General features: G+C 59.8%; 1 protein-coding gene across 3 annotated transcripts; it reads left to right on the forward strand.

Annotated features, from left to right (window-relative positions):
- STX1A (syntaxin 1A) lies at positions 1 to 17,700 on the forward strand. Of its 3 annotated transcripts, none has more exons than XR_001917279.1 (10): positions 1 to 82; positions 8,230 to 8,307; positions 8,677 to 8,776; positions 11,546 to 11,620; positions 12,370 to 12,443; positions 12,542 to 12,650; positions 12,729 to 12,802; positions 13,827 to 13,964; positions 15,621 to 15,816; positions 16,287 to 17,700. XR_001917279.1 is itself a non-coding variant. In XM_018041038.1 (10 exons), the coding sequence occupies exons 1-10, from the start codon at positions 53 to 55 to the stop codon at positions 16,362 to 16,364; spliced, it is 867 nt and encodes a 288-aa protein (XP_017896527.1). In that variant the 5' UTR covers positions 1 to 52; the 3' UTR covers positions 16,365 to 17,700. The 3 variants fall into 3 exon arrangements, 2 of the variants coding, with proteins under 2 accessions (XP_017896527.1, XP_017896528.1); XM_018041038.1 differs by having other exon boundaries at positions 15,706 to 15,816; XM_018041039.1 differs by lacking the exon at positions 1 to 82 and adding an exon at positions 3,139 to 3,213 and having other exon boundaries at positions 15,706 to 15,816.

An 18,468-nucleotide genomic window follows, 5' to 3' on the forward strand; every position in this document is an offset into this window, starting at 1 on the left:
CGCATGCGGGGCTCACCGGGCTGCAGCCGGCGCCGCTGCCACTCCCGGGAGCATGAAGGACCGAACCCAGGAGCTCCGCACGGTGAGTCCAGCCCCTGCGCGGCGCCGCTGGCCGCCGGCGCCCAGGGCCCGGTCCGCTTCCCGACCGACTCTGGCGGCCCCTGGGGCGGTCGCCCCTGCGTCCCCGGCCAGGGCGGGAGCGAGCGGTGCCGAGCCGGCGACCCCACCGCACTCCGGGTCCCGCCCCTCGGACCCACTGGGGTCACGAGCTCGCGTGAGCTCGGCTGCGATGGCCCGCGGGCTGGCGGCTGGAACCTGGGGTCCTAGATAAACTTTTCGGCGCCCCCCTTGTTTTCGGAGGGATATTGTGGAATATCGGTGGCGGGACCGAAGCTTGGGCTCCCCGTCGCCCGGCGGAGCAGGTCCCGACCCTTGTCTCCCCGCCGTGCCTCCTCACTGACCCGCCTGCCCTCCCTCTGGTTTAGACCGACGGCGGGACCTGTGGGAAGGGAAGGGGCCAGGGGCGGTCCCCTGTCCAGAGCCCGGCTGCGGGGCGCGCTGCAGAACCCGGCCGCTCGGGTGGGGCCGGGCTCCTCGGGCGGGCGCTGTCTCGCGGGACGGCCGCCGCCCCCATCACCTTCCGTCACCTGTAGCTCCCATCACCTGTGGCTCCCCAGCCGGTGCTGATCGGCAGCTGCTGCCCTGCCCGATCCGGGAGGGGTCAGGCCCGCTCTCATTCCCTCTTCTTGGCTTCCGGGCAGCCGGGAGCCGGCGTTTCCAGACCCTTCCTGGGTTTCCAGATCGGATTCCGGCTTGAACCTATTTTTTTCCACCTGTGTTTCGGAGGCCACTGGGGTGTGGCTTCTGGGGCGTGGTTCCGGTGGGGGGAGCAGAAGGATGCGCAAAGGTTTCGAGTCAGAGCCCGCCCTCTGCCAGCCTAGACAGAGACCCCTGCGCCTGCTCCTTATCATCAAAGCCCCTCTCCGCTGGCCTCTGCTCTTAACCAGGGTGTTCGCACCTCTGCCCTTAAAGATGGCAATCTTGGGAGGGGCTACAGGGCCGGGACCGTGCAGAGAAGGAAGTGAAGCCTGCCTGTGGGGAACCCGGACATCAGGGCTCTAAACCAGGTTGAGTCTCCTCTGAGGCCCTGGCTGACCACCCTGCTGACTTCTTGCAGGAGTAGGGGGTGGGGGCAGAGTCTCCCTAGAACCCTTCCCCTGCTACCCAGCTTAGAGCCGGAGACCTGGTCCCCTTACATGGAAAGTCCCAAGTATCCTTTAGGTTTGTGATCCCATGGCTGGTCCTCTCTGCACACAGCTTCCCTGCACTTGTGCCTGGCTCTCCCCCATCGTACCAGTCTTGTCTCCTGGGCAGCCTGGGGCTGGCACCTGTGCCCTCCTGCCTCCATCGCCCCCTTGCTCTGGCTGCCAGCCCCCACTCTCCCATTAGACCTGTATTATTCCTGGCTGAGTGCCCAGCACCACCCCCCACAGGGTAAACCCCTGGAGGTTTCAAAGGAAGAAGATGGTCCCTCATGTCGAATATGGTGTCTATAAACACTTCCCCCGCCAGCTTTGCGGTTGCCCTCAAGTTTCCTGTGCTCAGTTGAATCAGAAGGAGTGTTGTTATCTTGGGGATGAAGGGCGTGTAGTGCATTTCCTGGTGTTTGGGTGCCTGGTGGGTCAGACCAGAGTGTCTGTGGGAACCAGTGCTCAGGGGGAACAGAGCCCTTGACATCTGACGTCTTCTGACTCATCACCTTCATCCCCTTCACTGAAGGGAAAACAGAGGCACGAGAGAGAGATGTGGCTAGCCTGGCAGATCAAGTGGGATGAGGGAAAGGGGCTTTACCTAGGCCTGAAAACAGTCAGACTTAGACGTGGCTGAGACCTAAGGCCTAAGAGACATTGGACTGTAGGAGCTTGAAGCCCGGTCTTTGCTCTGGTGAATCCCTCCCCCCACCCCAGCACATATACACGCACACACACTAGCCAGACCCGTCCTTAGGTGATGAGGTCTGGCTTCTCTAAAGTAATCTGAGGCTTCCTCTGCAGATGTTCCCCTACTCCAGGCATTCACTCCCCACGCAGGCTGCCGTACTCGTGGCTGGGTGGCCCTGTCCCTCAGGGGCTGCTAGCACCCTTGAGGATCGGCTGGAAGGAGCCCACACTGAGTGGGGTGCAACCATTAGTCTAGGGAGGGCGGCCGTTCCCACAAGTCTTCCTTTGGGCTGCACAGATTCCCATCTAGGAAGTAGGGATAGAAAAACTGAGAACCCAGCTTCTCAGGGCAAGCGGTCACAGGTCTCCAGACTCCGATTCCATATCTGGGGGAGACCTTCACCCCCAGGAACCAGAATCCCCAAGGAACTGAGAGGCCAGTGCTGGCTGGGCTGGACAGAGGGTGGTGCTTGGGACAGCTGCTTGCACCATCCCCACCCTCCCTCCCCCTCCCTCCCCCCCCTCCTTCCTCACCCCACGCCACCACATTTGGAAGAAGGAAAGCAAGCAAAGGGAGCTTATTTATAAAAGTCACACTTGGGGAAGGAGCTGGCATGTTTCCTCCGCACTGCAGGCCGGGCCCAGCCCTCCAGCCTTCTCCATCCCTCCTCATCTCTCACGGGGGCTGATCCTCTCCTGCAGAGAGAGAAGGAAGGGGTCATCCAGGGCCAGTGTGGGGGCCTGAAAGCGTCCAACAGCCCTCGGAGATCAAAAGGGCAACCTGGAGCCCAAGGAGGGGTGCGGACATGTGCGACCAGAGGGTATAAAACCAGGGGGACTGCGGGGACAGGTGTCCCCAGGCAGCCCCAGCCTGGCCAGCAGCTACCTCCATCCCCCTGTTCAGAGGTCTCCCCAGTGTTCTTTCCGAGGACTGCTTGGAGCTGACACCCCTCCCTGGGCCCAGAACGGTGTGTATGCGCCTCCTGGGCCATGAGACACAGCGGGGGCCTGTGGCAGGAGCCAGAGCGAGAGAGAGGAGGAAGCGTGGGGCAGAGCAGGAACCTTCCTGGAAGAAGAGGACTGGGATCGCCCGGGGGAGGATGGGCCAATATAAGGGACCCGTGTGACAAAAGGGAGAGGGGCTGGCGATGCCTGGGCCTGACACCCAGGGTCCCCGCTCGCTCACCAGGACAGCATGCGGGCCTGAGTGGTGAAGCCCAGTGACCCCTCTGCTGACTGAAGGGACTGAGGGTCTCGGAGCAAGAACAGGCAGGTGGGTGCCTTAACCTTATGCTCATTTGTCTGCATAATGGAGCCTGCCCACTTCGCCCTGCAGAGCAGAAGAAAGAGGGGTGTAAGAATAGACCCAGGCTAGGGGCCCTTCCTTCCTTCCCATCACCTCCTTCTTTAAAAAAAGTATTAATAATAATGAATTTGGGCACATATTCATCTGAGGTGCAGATGACGTCCAGGGATTGTCTAGTGCCACTTCCTATTCTACAAAGTGGAAAACTGAGGTCCAGAAAGGGCCAGGAGTTCATCTCAGGTCACACAGCACCTGGAGGGAGGCAGAGCCCAGCCCCTCCCCACACCCTGAAGCTGCTTCCCTGAGTTGTGCTGGGGCCCTGCTACGGGGTAGACTGGCAGAGGTGATCTGGTGGGCAGGTGGGGGCATGGTTTGCAGGGTGGGGAAAAGAGGAAGGGGTCAGAGAGAGTCCTTTCTTTCTGGAGACCTAGCTCAGTCTCTCGCACACCCCTGACTCAGCTCTGGGCCTCTCTGCTTTAGTGAGATAGGCTTTGATTAGTCATTAAAAAGAAGGGGAAAAAAAAAAATAGCCCTCAAGACAGACAACAGCAACTCCTGCTCCAGCAGCAATGAATCAACCGTGCCTGCTGGCCGGCCGCCATCTCCCGGGACAGGTCTGGAGGCTGCCTGGCCTCCGCACCTCTTGGAGGAATCGCACTCTTATTTCCAGGAAGGGATCGTGGAATCCTGGTGCCTCTGCCCAGAGAGACCACCAGGGCTGCACAGTGGGGGCTTCTAGTGGGATCCCCTCCCCTGTCTCAACAGGTCCCTGTGGTGGGGGGGCCAGTGCTCACACGCACCCTGACTTCCTTTCCTGATTGCTCAGGCTGGAGGTGATGAGACCAGAGCCAAGATAGCCAGCTGGCCAGAGAACAGGCCAGGGGTTCCCAATCCTGGGGGGCTTTAAGAAAAAAAAAACCTCACCAGCGCCACCCCCATAGATTCTCATTTGGTCTGGAAGCTGGTTTGTTTTTTTTTTTAACTACCCCCAAGGGACTCTGTTGCTGGTCCAAGGTTGAGAACCCCTGAAAGATACTTAGAAATGTGCATGCATGCTCAGTCCTGTTCGACTCTTTGTGACCCCGTGGACTGTAGCCCACCAGGCTCCTCTGTCCATGGGATCTTCCAAGCAAGAATGCTGGAATGGGTTGCCGTTTCCTCCTCCAGGGGATCTTCCCAATCCAGGGATCAAACCCACATCTCCTGCAAGGGGAAGGAAGATTCTTTATCACTGAGCCACCTGGGACGCCACGAATTAAAAACAACAGGATCAAAAAACAAACACCAGAGCCAATTGGATGTTGGTTGGATATGAGAGGAGGAGGAAGAGTGGATGCCCCCCAGTTTCTGGCTTGGGAGACTCTATAAGAACGGGGGCTCAGGAGGAAGAAGTGAAACTTAGCTCTGGCCAGGTGGTTGGCAAGGTGCCCATGTGATGTCTGGGGGAGTTTGTCGGAAGACAGTTGTACCTCGGAGCTTGTAACTGCCTCACGACTCCAGCTGCCGCCTCTGCACCACAGCCTCTCCGGTCCCCCACTCTAGTCCAGCCGTCTTTCCGGAGCTGTGACTGCCACTTTCAGAGGGTTGGCCGATTCCCAAGGGAGCTGGGGCCCTAATCAATCAGGGCCTTGGCATAGATGGGGATAAAGTAGGAGGGGGCGGCAAAGGCATAAACCATCAGATTCTCACAGACTGGGACAAGGATCAGAACAAATAAAAGCCAACCAAGTACACAGGGAGGGGAAGGGCTTCTTCCTTGGCAGGAAGAACTGTGTGACGACTTCTGTGGTCTCTGGCTGCATTAACAGAGGTCGACTTTGTAGGAAGAGGGAGGTGGTGGGTCAGAGCTTTGGCCCTGCTCCGACCACAGCCAGCAGCAGATTCAGTTTCCATCTTGTCCTGCTGGAGAAGACAGAGAGTAAGTGGAACAGATCTGGGGCGGGGGTTTCTACTTAAGGCCTCCGGGAAGGATCTAAAGCGGAGGGAACTTGGTCAACTTGAGAAGAAAAAACCAGGGAGGATGCAGATACTACCCTCAGATCTCTGGCCCTCCGATTTCTGGCGGGGCCAGCCCAGGGAGAGGGCACCAACAGGTTCTCTATGGCCTGGGGCCAACTTGTAGGAAAGGGAAGGGCTTTCTAACAGTTGGGGCTGCCCTAGATAGGCAGAAGAGCCTGGGGGAGCTAGTGAGCTCTCCACCACTGGAGGTGTGAAAGCTGAGACTAGAAGCTGTGCCCAGGGTGACTTTGCAGGTCTCCCAGGGCTTAAGAGTGTGTTGCAGTGGCTCCAGTAGGGATGTGAATAGGGTGTGGGGAACGAGACGAGCGAGGTCCCATCCCTGGGGAGATGAGGAAGGCTTCCGAAAGAGCTGCCATCTGATGAGGAAGGGAATGTCGGTTTCACGGAATCAGCACTGCAGGCAGGGGGAAGCCGCCTGGGGTCCGCAGGGAGGACAATGGGCAGATTCTAGGGGCGGGAGATGGTTATAGGTGGGGCGTGCTGGGATCAGATTTCAGACTGGAGCAATGAGATGAAGTGGGGGTGGGTGGAGGGGTGAGAGTGAAAAGAGCCTGAGAAGGAAGTTGTAGCATTTGGAAGGGATGCCCCGGGAGCATCCAGTCCCGCTTTTGCTCAGAGCCTCGGTCGGTTGACGCAGGCTGTGAGGTCAGGCCCTCGTGTGTATGTGTGCGTGTGTGCGTTCTCAGTTGTGTCCGACTCTTTGCCACCCCATGGACTGTAGCCTGCAGGTTCCTCTGTCTATGGGATTTTCCAGGCAAGAATACTGGCATGGGCTGCCATTTCCTCCTCCAGGGCATCTTCCCGACCCAGGGATCGAACCTCCGGTCTCCCATGCCTCCTGCATTGGCAAGCAGGTTCTTTACCGCTAGTGCCACTTAATTGATGGCGATTGTGGAGGAGGATGTGGCATCTCCCTGCCACCCTTCTGTTGGAGAAACTCCCCGAGACCAGCCTCTGTGCACAGAGGCCATGCAGGGAGCAGATCAGAGCTGGCTGGATGCCTGGAGAAGACAAGTCCATTTTGCAGGTGGGCAAGCTGAAGCCCAGAGAGGGGCACCAGCCCTGGGGCCCCTGCCATGACTCTCGTGTCTGGTGACTCAGAGATGAGTCTCATCTCTGGTGACTTGTCTTGGGCTCCAGCTGGTCATTACTCCCAGAGGGAATGGAGCTGGAAAATTCTCCTTCCACCTCTTTCCGCTCACCCCTATCCTCTGGGTACCGGAAGGACAGAGAGGCCAGGATGCTGAATGGCAGGAGCTCCCGGGGACACCTCCCAAGCTGGCCAGCTGCCGTGGAGGGGGCCCTGGGTGCCCCCACCGCACCCTGCCTCGGTTTCCCTAGGGAGTGCTCCTCCTCCAGCTCGGCTTCTAGATTCTCTGTGGCTAAGGGTGGGCTTTGTGGGGGATGGGGACCACCTGGTGGCAGCCACAGGCACTTGTGGGAACGAGGACTTATTTTAGCTGCTGGGGGAGGAGGTGTGATCTGTTGATGAGAGGGGCCGCCTCCATAAAGCTCCCAACTGGCCCCTTCTCTTGGTTGGCCCCACTTGGGTGGGGTGGTGGGACCCCGAGAGCCCCAGTCCTTTCAGAACGTGCTGCGGTTCCCCATCACTCCTGGGCCCGCCCTCCCCTAGCAGAGCATTGCTGTCCCCATTTCATAGCCCGAGGGAAGTCCCTCAGCCCGTCAGTGTCTGTCTGGGCACAGAACCCGGCCCCTTTGGAGCTGGCGGGGACCCAGCACCCCCTCCCCTCTCCCTCTGCCTGCCTGCATCCTCACAAGAGAGCATTAAGCCGAGGACCAGTGCCTCCTCCCCATGGGGCACTGAGGATGAGGGGGCAGGACCCAGCCTGAGAACCTCAGGTGCCCGTCCTACCCTGAGTAGCCTGGCCTTGGCTATGAGGGGCCTTGGCCTTGCCCGCAGAGCGAGCCGACCCTGGCTAACTCCAGGTGTGAGACGGTCAGTAATGAGCGTGGCTGGCATGCTGGGAAGTCAGAGATGTAATTACCTCCAACCCTGTGAAGGGTTGGCTTTTGTGTGGCGCCTCCTGGGGCTGAGGGGCAGAGCTGACACCTGCGGCTGAGACCCAAGGCAGGCCCCGAGCCAAGTGACAATATGACTGGCCTCTGGTGCCTGCCAGACCCAACTCTGCGCCTGGAAGGAAAGAGAATCAAGGTCAATGCCAAGACTAACAGGGAGAGGGACTTCTGATAGTCCAGTGGCTGAGACTCCATGCTCCCAATGCAGGGGACCTGGGTTCCATCCCTGCTCAGGGTTCTAGATCCTACATGCCGCAACTAAAAATCCCTCATGTTGCAATGAAGATCGAAGGTCCCATGTGCCACAACGAAGACCCAGCACAACGAAATAGATAAATAAATATTAAAAAAAAAAAAAAAAAAAGACTAACGAGAGGTCTCCAGGCAGTCTGAGGGAGCAGGCCTGGAGGTTCCCAGAGCTCTCCATGGGCAGTAGCTGTCCGACCAGCTTGGGTGCTCTGGGCATGACTTGTGTCTGAGCCATCCTGCTTTTTAGCAGGGAGGTGTTGGTGGTGCCGAGGCCTAGGGGCTTCTCTGGTGGCTCAATAGGTCAAAGACTGCTTGCAATGTGGGAGACTCAGGTTCGATCCCTGGGTCAGGAAGATCCTTTGCAGAAGGGAATGGCAACCTACTCCAATATTCTTGCCTGGAGAATTCCATGGACAGAAGCCTGGTGGGCTGCAGTCCATGGGGTCACAAAGAGTCAGACAGGACTGAACAACCCCAGGGATGTTGCAGGTCTCACTGGGGCGAGGAGCTGAGGGCACACCCAGGCCTTGTCCCTGCCAAGGGGACGGACAAGGATGGCCAGGCCTCAGAGCTCCAACCGAAGAGCCTACTGTAGAGGGATCCTGGGCAGCTTGGGGTCCCAGGTCCCACGGGACCTAGTGGTCCTACCACAGGGGCTTGTGTGTCCACCCCCTGCAGGCCAAGGACAGCGACGATGATGACGACGTCACTGTCACTGTGGACCGAGACCGCTTCATGGATGAATTCTTCGAGCAGGTGGGAGCCGCACCCCCGCCTCTCCCCAAACACCGGCAGACCTGGGGCGGCCACATCTCCCCTCTCAGCCAGCCCGGGGCTCTTACATACCCGCACCTGAGCTCAGCAGCCCACGGGCACCAAGTAGTGAGCCCATTTTGAGGGTAAATAGACTGAGGCTCAGTGGGGAGCAAAAGTGGGGATTGCCCACTCCTTCCCACCCCCAACCCAATCTAGAAGAATCCTTGGATCAGCACTGCCCACCCCTTCACCACATACACACACCTGAACCTTGCCCAGCCTGGCCCTGACCTCCTCCGGCCCTACTCTGGGCCCCAGAAGGCCCCTCCCTGGATTACCGCCCCCAGAGCACCTGACCTTGGCCCACAGGTGGAGGAGATCCGCGGCTTCATTGACAAGATCTCAGAGAACGTGGAGGAGGTGAAGCGGAAACACAGCGCCATCCTGGCCTCCCCCAACCCTGATGAGAGTGAGTGTGTGGGTGTGCGGGGTTGGGGGCGCCCCCAGGCCTCCAGAAAGGCGCTGCAGTCAGGGAAGGAACACCCTGCCTTGCTGGCTGGCTGAGGGGCCTAGCCAGGTTGGGGAGGGTCAGGAAACACAGGCTCTCCCAGGCCTGGGTTGAGGGGCAGTTCGCTGCCCTTAATCACGGTGAATGCCTGGTGGGAGGGGCAGAGCCAGGTGGCTGGCCCGCCCTCTCCAGGTAACTTGGCTGCTTTCTAAGACAGCCCTGGATTCTGGGAGGGAGGGATGGAGGGAGGAGCTGCCTGTGATCAATAGGAGGCGTCCCAGCCCAGCCCCTCCCTTTCCATCGCCTCCCGGGGGGAGCAGATGGCTGCTCTGAGGCATCAGCGCTGTGGGAGGGCAAGCCGGCCAAGCAGGCAGTTTCCGGAAAAAGCTGGCGGCCCTGGCACTGGGCCATTGGTGCCTCGGAGCCAGGCATTCTCAGGGCTCCAGGAAGTCACCTCTCTCTCCCTCTGCACAGGGAACATGTGTGCATCTGTTTTACTCTGTCCCGAGGCAGGTCCCCCTGACCTGTGGAGGCATTGATTACTACTACACTAATCATGGGCCAGGCTGACAGCATGCTGGCCTGGGATCCCCTCCCCTAGAGGGGCTTCACCTTCAGCCTGGGGAGGCAGTGATGGGCCAGGGCTCAGGCCAGCCGCCTGGACTCATCAGATTCGGTGTGTTTGCCGCCTGCCTGTTCTTGAAGCTTGCTCACCTCCCCTCTCCCTTCTCCATCTCCTTTGGAAGGCCCCAGCCCTTGGGGCCCCAGGACAGAGCACGAGGCAGGGTCCAGCTGCTGCCCAGGTGTTCAGGAGGAAGGGCCTAGGGCCCATAGCCCCCCACCCAGGCACCCAAGGCTTGATTCCGTTCTCAGTTCCAGCATTGCCTCTCTATCCGTGGCCTCTCAACCCCAGGCCCACAGGCATCCTCAAGCACCCAGAATAAATCTCTCTACTGCCCCACAGTGTGTTTGGACCTGAGCCCAGTGCCACACCAACCAAGCCCAGCACCAGGCCCTTGGAAGGCAGAACGAGTCAGCTGGGAGCCAGGGAGACTGAACCAGGAAGGGTTGGAGAGGAGACAGGGACCCCCCAGAGCAGGGCATCCCTCCGATGCGGTCCTCAGGTCGTCCTGGCTGCCCTCCCGCCCCACCTAGAGGTGTGTCAGGGACAGTGTCATGTGACATGGTTTGTCTGCAAGCCCACATGTATCTGGGTCAGCGCATGTCCCTGGTGGGTCACTCCTGGTGAGGCTCAGGAGGGGGGCTGACTGTAGGGTGAGACTGTAAAGAGCTGGATTTGGCCTCTCACCTGCCGGAGGAAGACGGAGCAGGGAGGAGGGGGAGGGAGGGGGAGGAGGGGGAGGATGGGGAGATAGAGTTGCCCTGCTCCCCAGCCTTAGCTGTGTTGTGTTGCCTTCGTCAGATATCAACAGTGACCACTTCAGAATTTGCCACCTGTGAGCTGAGCAGTCAGGACCTGGCACTTTCCAAGGGGGGAGGGGCTCCCCATGAAGGGTTCTGGGGCAGAGGCGGAGCAGGGTCGGCGAGGCATCACAAGGAAAGTTGGCAGGAAGTGGGGGGCTTTCCCGGGCCAAGGCTTGCTCTGCCTTCTCTAGGGACTGCCATCCAGGCTGGGCTATTTTGGGTCTGAGCAAAAGAGGCTGAGACGTCAGAGCAGCTGGTAACCGAGTTTTCCTTTGTTCCTGCGAATAAGGCGCACGCACCCCCGCTCCTGGAAGCCCCCACTCCCCCTCACTCACATGCCACTTGGGAAGTGCCCTGCCCACACTTAATTGGCCACTGTCAATGTCCCTCTTGAGAAGCCCCAGCCCCAGAAGCAAGCACAGGGTGGTTGTGAAAGGTTGAATTCAGGCATTCAGTCCTGGTTCTTCTAAGGGGTAGAATCCTGGGGGGGTGTGCCCTGAGGCTGAGCTCCACCCAGCGCCCCAGAGGGAAGCAGCCTTCTTGCCCCACTTTGCCAGTGAACCCCTCCCAGGGAACAGGGCAAGCTGGGCACTCCCATGGCCTCTGCCAGGTTTAGGGAGATGGTACCAGTTGGAACAAGGGCCAGAAACTATGCCACTGCCCTCCCCCAGCTCCACCCTCTCTTAGGCCCAGCCGCATGGCACCTCCAGAGCTGACCGTACCCCAGGAGCCCCCTCTCTTCAGCACTTCTCTCAGCTCCCACCCAGGCCAGGTGCCACCCACCTACTGGGCCCTCAGCAGTTGGCCTTTGCTGAGCTCAGACCTGGGGAGCAGGGCTTTGTGAGTAGAACAGTGTCTGCCCTGCCCAGGGTGCTCGATGGGTCTGGCTCCTGCCTCCTTGGCCCTTGGCCCGTCAGCCCTTCAGCTGGGTGCTTAGCGCCCTGAGCCACCAGGTAGCGCTAGGTAAGCCCACTCCCCCCACCCTCGACTCCAGCAAGTATCAACTAAATGTTCCCCAGTGCCAACTCCAGCATCGCCAGCTGCTCCACAATTATTTCTGCCTTAAATTTAGACCCATCTGTTATCTACAGGGGGTGGTGGGGGGAGCCAGCGAAGGAGGAAGGGAGGCTCCTTGGAAGACAGCACGAGAAGGGGTGAGGCTGCAGCTGGTGTGGGCCAGCCTGGGATTGGAGGGGCAGGCAGGGCCTTAGCCAGGGGACAAGAAGACGCAGGGTCTGCCCAGAGCCCCTCAGGCCTCCATGGGGGAGCCCAGGGTGTCTACCCACACCCCTTCTACCTCCCTAGAGACAAAGGAGGAGCTGGAGGAACTCATGTCCGACATAAAGAAGACTGCAAACAAAGTCCGCTCCAAGTTGAAGAGTGAGTCTGGGCTCCAGGCCTCGTCTGGGGTGTGGGGGGCACTCTGGGCCTGCTTCCCCCACACTGCCCAGGGGGTTTCCCTGACTCAGAGGGGTACACTGGGTCTTCCTTGCTGTCCTTGTGAGGGTACCACCACATGCCATTCACTCAGCAGCTACCTGGTGAGGCCTGTTTGTGCCAGGCACTGGGCTGGGCCTCAGGATGTGGCTTCTCTAGGGAGTGTTCCGCTCTGGACACTGTCCCCCACTTAGGCTAAAGAGGCTTAGAGGAGTGGCTGGTACTGCCTGGTCCCACGCAGGAGCCCCCCTGCACTCCTGGGAGCACAGGCATACATGCCCCCGGAATGCCGGGTCAGTCTGTGCCCTGTGGTTGTGGCCACCTGCCCCACCCCCATGACATGCCCCGCCCCTTGTTCTGTATGTAACCTTCGTAATCAGAACGGGGTGGGCCTGCCCCACCAGGCTTAGCACAGAGTAGATGCTCACACTCACACACTTACACAGCTTAGTGTGTGCCTGGGGCCTCACAGGTGAGTGTACATGCACACACCCACACATCTTGCCTGGAATAACCTTTGCCGGCCCCTCCTGCATCAGTGCGTGGCGCGGCCCCTTCCTCTGCTTCCTGTGTGACCCCACTCAACAGACAACACGAGTCCCTCCAGGGGAGGTTCCGAGCCCGATCCCGGGTGTGTGGGCCGCGAGGCAGCGGCGAACGGGGCAGGTTATCAGCAGCCGGCTGTTCCCCAGGCATCGAGCAGAGCATCGAGCAGGAGGAAGGCCTGAACCGCTCCTCCGCAGACCTGAGGATCCGAAAGACACAGGTGTGGGCGGGGGCTCCGGGGCGTGTAGCCGGGCGCCTGAGGCTCTGGGGCCCCGGTGGGCTGGGCCTGACACCTGTACCCCCGTCTCGGGCCCCCAGCACTCCACGCTGTCCCGGAAGTTCGTGGAGGTGATGTCCGAGTACAACGCCACGCAGTCTGACTACCGCGAGCGCTGCAAGGGCCGCATCCAGAGGCAGCTGGAAATCAGTAAGCTGAAGGGGCGGGGCCAGACTGCCGCTGACCCCTCTGCGGAAGGGCCTGGCTCAGTTTGACCCCTGCTTGCAGCCGGCCGGACCACGACCAGCGAGGAGCTGGAGGACATGCTGGAGAGTGGGAACCCCGCCATCTTTGCTTCCGGGGTGAGTGTGGACCCCTCCCACCGGAGTCCCGGGTGTGTGTGCAAAGTGCTGTATGTCTGGGCAGTGTTTGGACACCGTCAACCGTGAGGCAGGTTTTAGAGAAGAGAAGGCTGAGTCCAGGAGAGGGCAGGGGACAGGCAGAGGTCCCACGTTAGTGGCAAAGGTGGAAGTAAGACCCGGCTCCTGGTTCCTCCCAGTCGGCTTCTTGTGCCCCGTGCTCACTTGCCACCAGCCAGGGGCTCCCTCCACCATCCTGAGGATCCTTCCCCCCCGGGAGGACACGGTGCCCTCGGCCTCTCTACATTCAAGTGAAGCTCCATGTGCTGCCAAGCAGGGGAGCGTCCTGAAGGAGGTGGCACATAGGTAGGGGATGCAGTGTGGGCATGTGACTCTAGGAGGAGGGGTCAGCTACGTTCAGTGTGAGAGGAAGAACGGGAGGAGAGGTTTCAGGAGAAAGGCCATTCAAGGCCTTGGGTCCTTGGCACAGTCATTTTGGGCTCCTACAGCGCCGGTGGTGAGAACTACCACTCAGCCGTTAACGGTGTGCAGACGCAGTGAGGACTGTTACTAGCCCTACGTTGCAGGAAGAAATCTACTGGTAGGAAATCAGGTCTCAGAGGAATTCGGTAACAGCTAGTAAGAGCCTGCGTTTCGCTGGTGGCTCCGTGGTAAAGAATCTGCCTGCCAGTGCAGGAGACGTGGGTTCGATCCCTGGGTCGGGAAGATCCCCCTGGAGGAGAACATGCCCCCCACTCCAGTATTCTTGCCTGGACAGAGGAACCTGGTGGGCTACAGTCCATGGGGTCACAAAAGATTCAGACACTACTTAGTGACTAAACAACAACAATGGTGGGAGCCTAACAGAAAGTGAGGGGAGGGCTGTGGCTAAGGACAAAGCCTCCAGCAGGCCCTGCTTCCAGAACATTCTGCTCAGGCCTCTGCCCTTGGCCTCTTGCTGTCCTGGCCCCCACCCCTCCCCCTTCGATGTGTCCCCGGGTCCCAGCCCACGGCTCGTACCCCCTAGATCATCATGGACTCCAGCATCTCGAAGCAGGCCCTGAGTGAGATTGAGACACGCCACAGCGAGATCATCAAGCTGGAGAACAGCATCCGGGAGCTGCATGACATGTTCATGGACATGGCCATGCTCGTGGAGAGCCAGGTGGGTGCCCGGGCCCCCCCTGCCACCCCACCCCCAGCAGCACCCAGGGCTGCACTAACCCTCCCCTTTCCGCCCGCCACGCTGCCCTGCCTGGGAGGGACCCAGTCTTCAGGTAACTCACTGTGTGCGGTTGAAACTGCCCACCTGAAGGATCCTCTCTGCATGGCTCTGCTTGGCTCTCCAGGACCCCAGGCCCTGCATGGCCCTGCCCACCTTCACTCGGCCTTGTCCTGTCTCATTCACCAGCTGTTTGTCATGTCACGTGGAAGGGCATTTTTCTAGGAGCCAGAGGAATAGCAATGAGCAAGACCACTGAGGGCCTGCTTCCCAGAGCGGATGTCTGTTGGGCGATAGGGCAGCATCAGTTAACGACAAATGGCATGGTCCCCACCAGTGCCAGGTGTTAGAGGGGGGCAGCGTGACAGCAGTGGTTCTCAGCCTTGAAAGTGATCAAGAGCCACGCTCACAGACCTTGTTCTACCTTTCCCTGGGCTGGCCCCCATTCCCAGAGATTCGCAGGTGGAGGTTTGTTGCTCAGTCGTGTCCAACTCTTTGCGACTCCGTGGACTGCAGCACGCCAGGCTCCCCTGTCCTTCAGCATCTCCCAGAGTTTGCTCAAATTCATGTCCCTTGAGTCAGTGATGCCATCCAACTATCTCATCCTCTGTCACCCCTTTCTCCTCCTGCCTTCAATTTTTTCCAGCATCACGGTCTTCTCCAGTGAGTCAGCTCTTTGCATCAGGTGGCCAGAGTTCTGGAGCTTCAGCTTCAGCATCAGTCCTTCCATTGAATATTCAGGGTTGATTTCCTTTAGGATTGACTTGGGGGTAGGGATTCATACATTTATATGTCTTTAAAGTTCAAGGTTGATCCCGATGCTACTAGTCCCTGGGCCACGCTTGCAGTGACCACTTTGGATGGGGTGGTCAGGGAAGGCCCTCTCTGAGGAGGTGGCATTTGAACTCCAAAGACTCCCCAGGGGAAGAGCAAAGAGGTGGCCCAGGTAGAGAGACTAGAAACACCACAGTCCTGATTAGGACCAGCAAAAGCCTGACCCTGAAAAGCAGGAAGGCATTCCGGGCGGTTAGAGCCCAGGGAGAGTTGGAGATGATGGAGACAGGGGTGGGAGGGGGGTCTTGGCAGGCGGTGCTGGGCCCTGGAGTCCCTTCTAGTTGGAGGATCTTAGTGTAGGTGGGACGTGGTCCATGTAGGGAAGCAGGGAGACCTTAGGAAGCTGCTGCTTCCACTGGCGTGAGAGGTGCTGAGGCCACCAGTGGGGGCCGTGGAGTTGGAGAGAGCAGTCAGCTGCCATGGTCGACTGGCCTCTGAGGGCTACTACCAGGCCCACGAGGGCTGTGGGACTGGGCGGGGGCGTCAAACGCTGTCAGGACTGGACAGAACCATCATGCCTGTGGAGGGCTCACCATGGCTGGACTCCCGCCCACCGCCACTCGCGCCCCCGCCTTGCTCTGCCTGGCGCTGTCCTCTGTTCGGCCCTGGGGTCAGAGCCTCAGACGAGCATCCTCTGCATGGTCCCCTCCCCCTTGGCTGAGGCTGCATGGCCAGTTCCTGCCCCTGGGTGGCTGGATTTTGGGGAAGCTGCTTGGGGTGCCTGGACCCCCCTCCTCCTTACCTTCCCCTTTTCTCTAACCCCAGGCACTGCTTTCCCAAAATCCTGCCTCGGGCCCCCTCACTGCCCAGAGGGGGGCCCTCTGGAGCTGGGGTGCCCCTGGCCCTGCAGGGGGAGATGATTGACAGGATTGAGTACAACGTGGAACATTCGGTGGACTATGTGGAGAGGGCCGTGTCTGACACCAAAAAGGCTGTCAAGTACCAGAGCAAGGCTCGCCGGGTGAGTAGTCCCGTCCTGCCAGAGCCCACATGCTCATGTACCCATAGAGTCCCCCGCCCCCAAGCATCACAAGTCCCTCCCCGTTTTGCCTTCCCTCAGCCCTCTACTCCGACCAGAGCCTCCATCTGGCTCTCCCAGACCTTCGTTGTTGTTGTCTAGTTGCTAAGTCATGTCCAACTCTGTGACCCCGTGGACTTGCAGCTTACCAGGCTCCTCTGTCCATGGGATTTCTCAGGCAAGAATACTGGAGTCCCAGACCTTCAGTGCCCCATTAAAATCCCACCCAGACATATTCCAGGCCATCACTTTCTCTCTCATCCAGTCCCCCAGACTCTCCAACCCTCAGCCCTGACCAGAGCCCACTCCCTAGCAGCCCCCCACCCCTCAAAGCTCTGCCTGGAGGAGGCTCAGCCTCCTTCCCGGCACCCCCTTCCGCACTCTCTGAGGCCTCCCCATGCCTCCCCGTGCAGAAGAAGATCATGATCGTCATCTGCTGTGTGGTCCTGGGCATCGTGATCGCCTCCACCTTCGGGGGCATCTTTGGATAGAAACCGCCCCGCCTGCCACTCCTCTCTGGACGGTCCACCCCCAGGAGACCCCTGGCTGCTGCCCCGCCTCTGGCTCAGGGCTCTCTCCCCGCCACCCCAGACTGCTCCTTCTCTGCCACAGGGCCCCCCGCTCCCACCCCGCCCTGAGCCGTCGTGTGCATGATCTTTGTGACAGTGTGCGTCTGTACCGAAGAAGAGGCAGAGGGGGCCCAGGCTGGGAAAGAGCCAGCCGGGTGGGGACGGGCCAGCAAGGGACAGACTCGAACCCAGGCCCCTCCGCTTCGAGGAGGGCTGCCCCGAGGCAGTTAGCCATGCTCCTGTCCCCCAACCTTCAGCAGTTCCACTCCTTCCCGGGGTCTGCCCTCTCCTGGATCAAGGCTCTCTCTGGACCCCAACCTTGCCTCTTCCTGACCAGCCTGCCTGCCCCGTCCTGTGTCCTCTCCAGCTGTCCCTCTGAATGGGCACCCCCCTCTGTGGGCTGGGGACCAGCTGGCCACATGGTGCTGCTTTTTGGTTTAGGGGAGGGGTGGCCCTAAGAGACAGCCCAGCTCTAAGCCTCTAACAGCCGATCACTGCCAGGGGCCATGGCTGGATGGCTTCTGGCCGAGTCAAGACCCGGCTTCCTTCCCTACCTGGGGGCAGAGTCCCAACAGGTCTTGGGCTGCCTCGGCCTCCTTCCTTCCCTAGTTCCTCCAGCCCCCAGAGCAACCCCTTAGGGCTATACCTGACCCCAGGGAACATTCTGGAAGAGGCTGACCAGGGGCCTGGTCTCCTGCCCTTGGAGCGAGGGCAGCAGGGCAGGCCCTAGTTGGGCCTCTGCACTGGCGCAGCCCACGCGCGGGCCATCAGCTCTCCCCGGGTTGGGTCCTCAAGCCATTGTGTGTTGCACGTTTGGGACAGTGGTCCCAGCTCTCCTGTGCTCGAGAAGTCAGTGTCACTTCAGGCCTGCAATCTTGTCCCACCCTTGCTGCCCGCCCCCCATCCCCACCACGTGGGTGTTGGCTGTCTCGGATGCAGTATTCAGCCAGGGAGGGGGCACCTCCCTCCTCCCCACCGGCTCGGGACTTCTCAAGTCTGAAACGTGCTCCCCGCCCAGAAGCCCTCTTCCTCGTCGACAGGCAAGGAGTGTGCATGCGTGCGCACGCAGTGAGGGACGGGCCAGGCCTGTGCCCCACCCGCCCTCCGCTTCGCTCCTGCCTAGTGACTGTGACCACTGTCCGTGTTGCCTTCTTGAACAGCGACTCCCCACCCCACCCCCACCCCTCACCAAAGGTCTTGGTACAACCAGCTGCCCATTTTGTGAAGTTTTTATGTAGAATAAACATTTGTATCTGTACCACGCCTCTGCTCCAGATTTCTTACTGTCACAGCCTTAGATCTTGGGGGTGAACGTGAGTGGCACCACGGGGCTCAGGAGGCCAAGGATCCCAGCTGCCTCCCTCCGCCTGCAACCTCCAGGCCTTCTCTCCGGGCCCCCCAGCAGCTTGAACCTCTCAGCTCCAGCCTGATGCATTCTGTACCATGGGCCCAGACTGACCCCCTCTTCACACTTTCCCAGAAATCACAAACCACCACTGCATCCCCTACTCAGCCCACTAGACAGTCCCCACCCAATCCCATAGCAGAACCTGCCCTCTGACCACCAGTGACTGGCGAGAAGACAGACCGCAAGAGCCCAGTGCTGGCCAGTCAGCATCTGAGGCAGCAGCTCAGGGTCAAAGGTCAGCCCAGGCCACTGGACTGGATGCCACCTCCGGACCACAGGGAAACCATGACTGGGCAGTGGCCTCAGACCCAGGGTACCATAGATACATGTCCTTGCTGCCCTTGCTTCCCAACTCTGCCTGATGATGTAAAACAGAATAGTCTTAACCAAAGTTAACACAGAAGCACTCTTCAGGATTGATGTTTTTGCACTGTGGTGTTGAAGAACTCTTGAGTCCCTTGGACTGCAAGGAGATCCAACCAGTCTATTCTAAAGGAGATCAGTCCTGGGTGTTCATTGGAAGGACAGATGCTGAAGCTGAAACTCCCGTACTTTGGCCACCTCATGCGAACAGTTGACTCACTGGAAAAGACTCTGATGCTGGAAGGGATTGGGGGC

This window comes from Capra hircus, chromosome 25 (assembly GCF_001704415.2).
Source record: "Capra hircus breed San Clemente chromosome 25, ASM170441v1, whole genome shotgun sequence".
Taxonomy (NCBI): domain Eukaryota; kingdom Metazoa; phylum Chordata; class Mammalia; order Artiodactyla; family Bovidae; genus Capra; species Capra hircus.

Coding starts and splice junctions, on each gene's coding strand:
- STX1A (XM_018041038.1), top strand. CDS start 53: ATGAAGGACCGAACCCAGGAGCTCCGCACG. Junction 83..8,229: donor GAACCCAGGAGCTCCGCACG/GTGAGTCCAGCC, acceptor CACCCCCTGCAG/GCCAAGGACAGCGACGATGA. Junction 15,817..16,286: donor ACCAGAGCAAGGCTCGCCGG/GTGAGTAGTCCC, acceptor CTCCCCGTGCAG/AAGAAGATCATGATCGTCAT.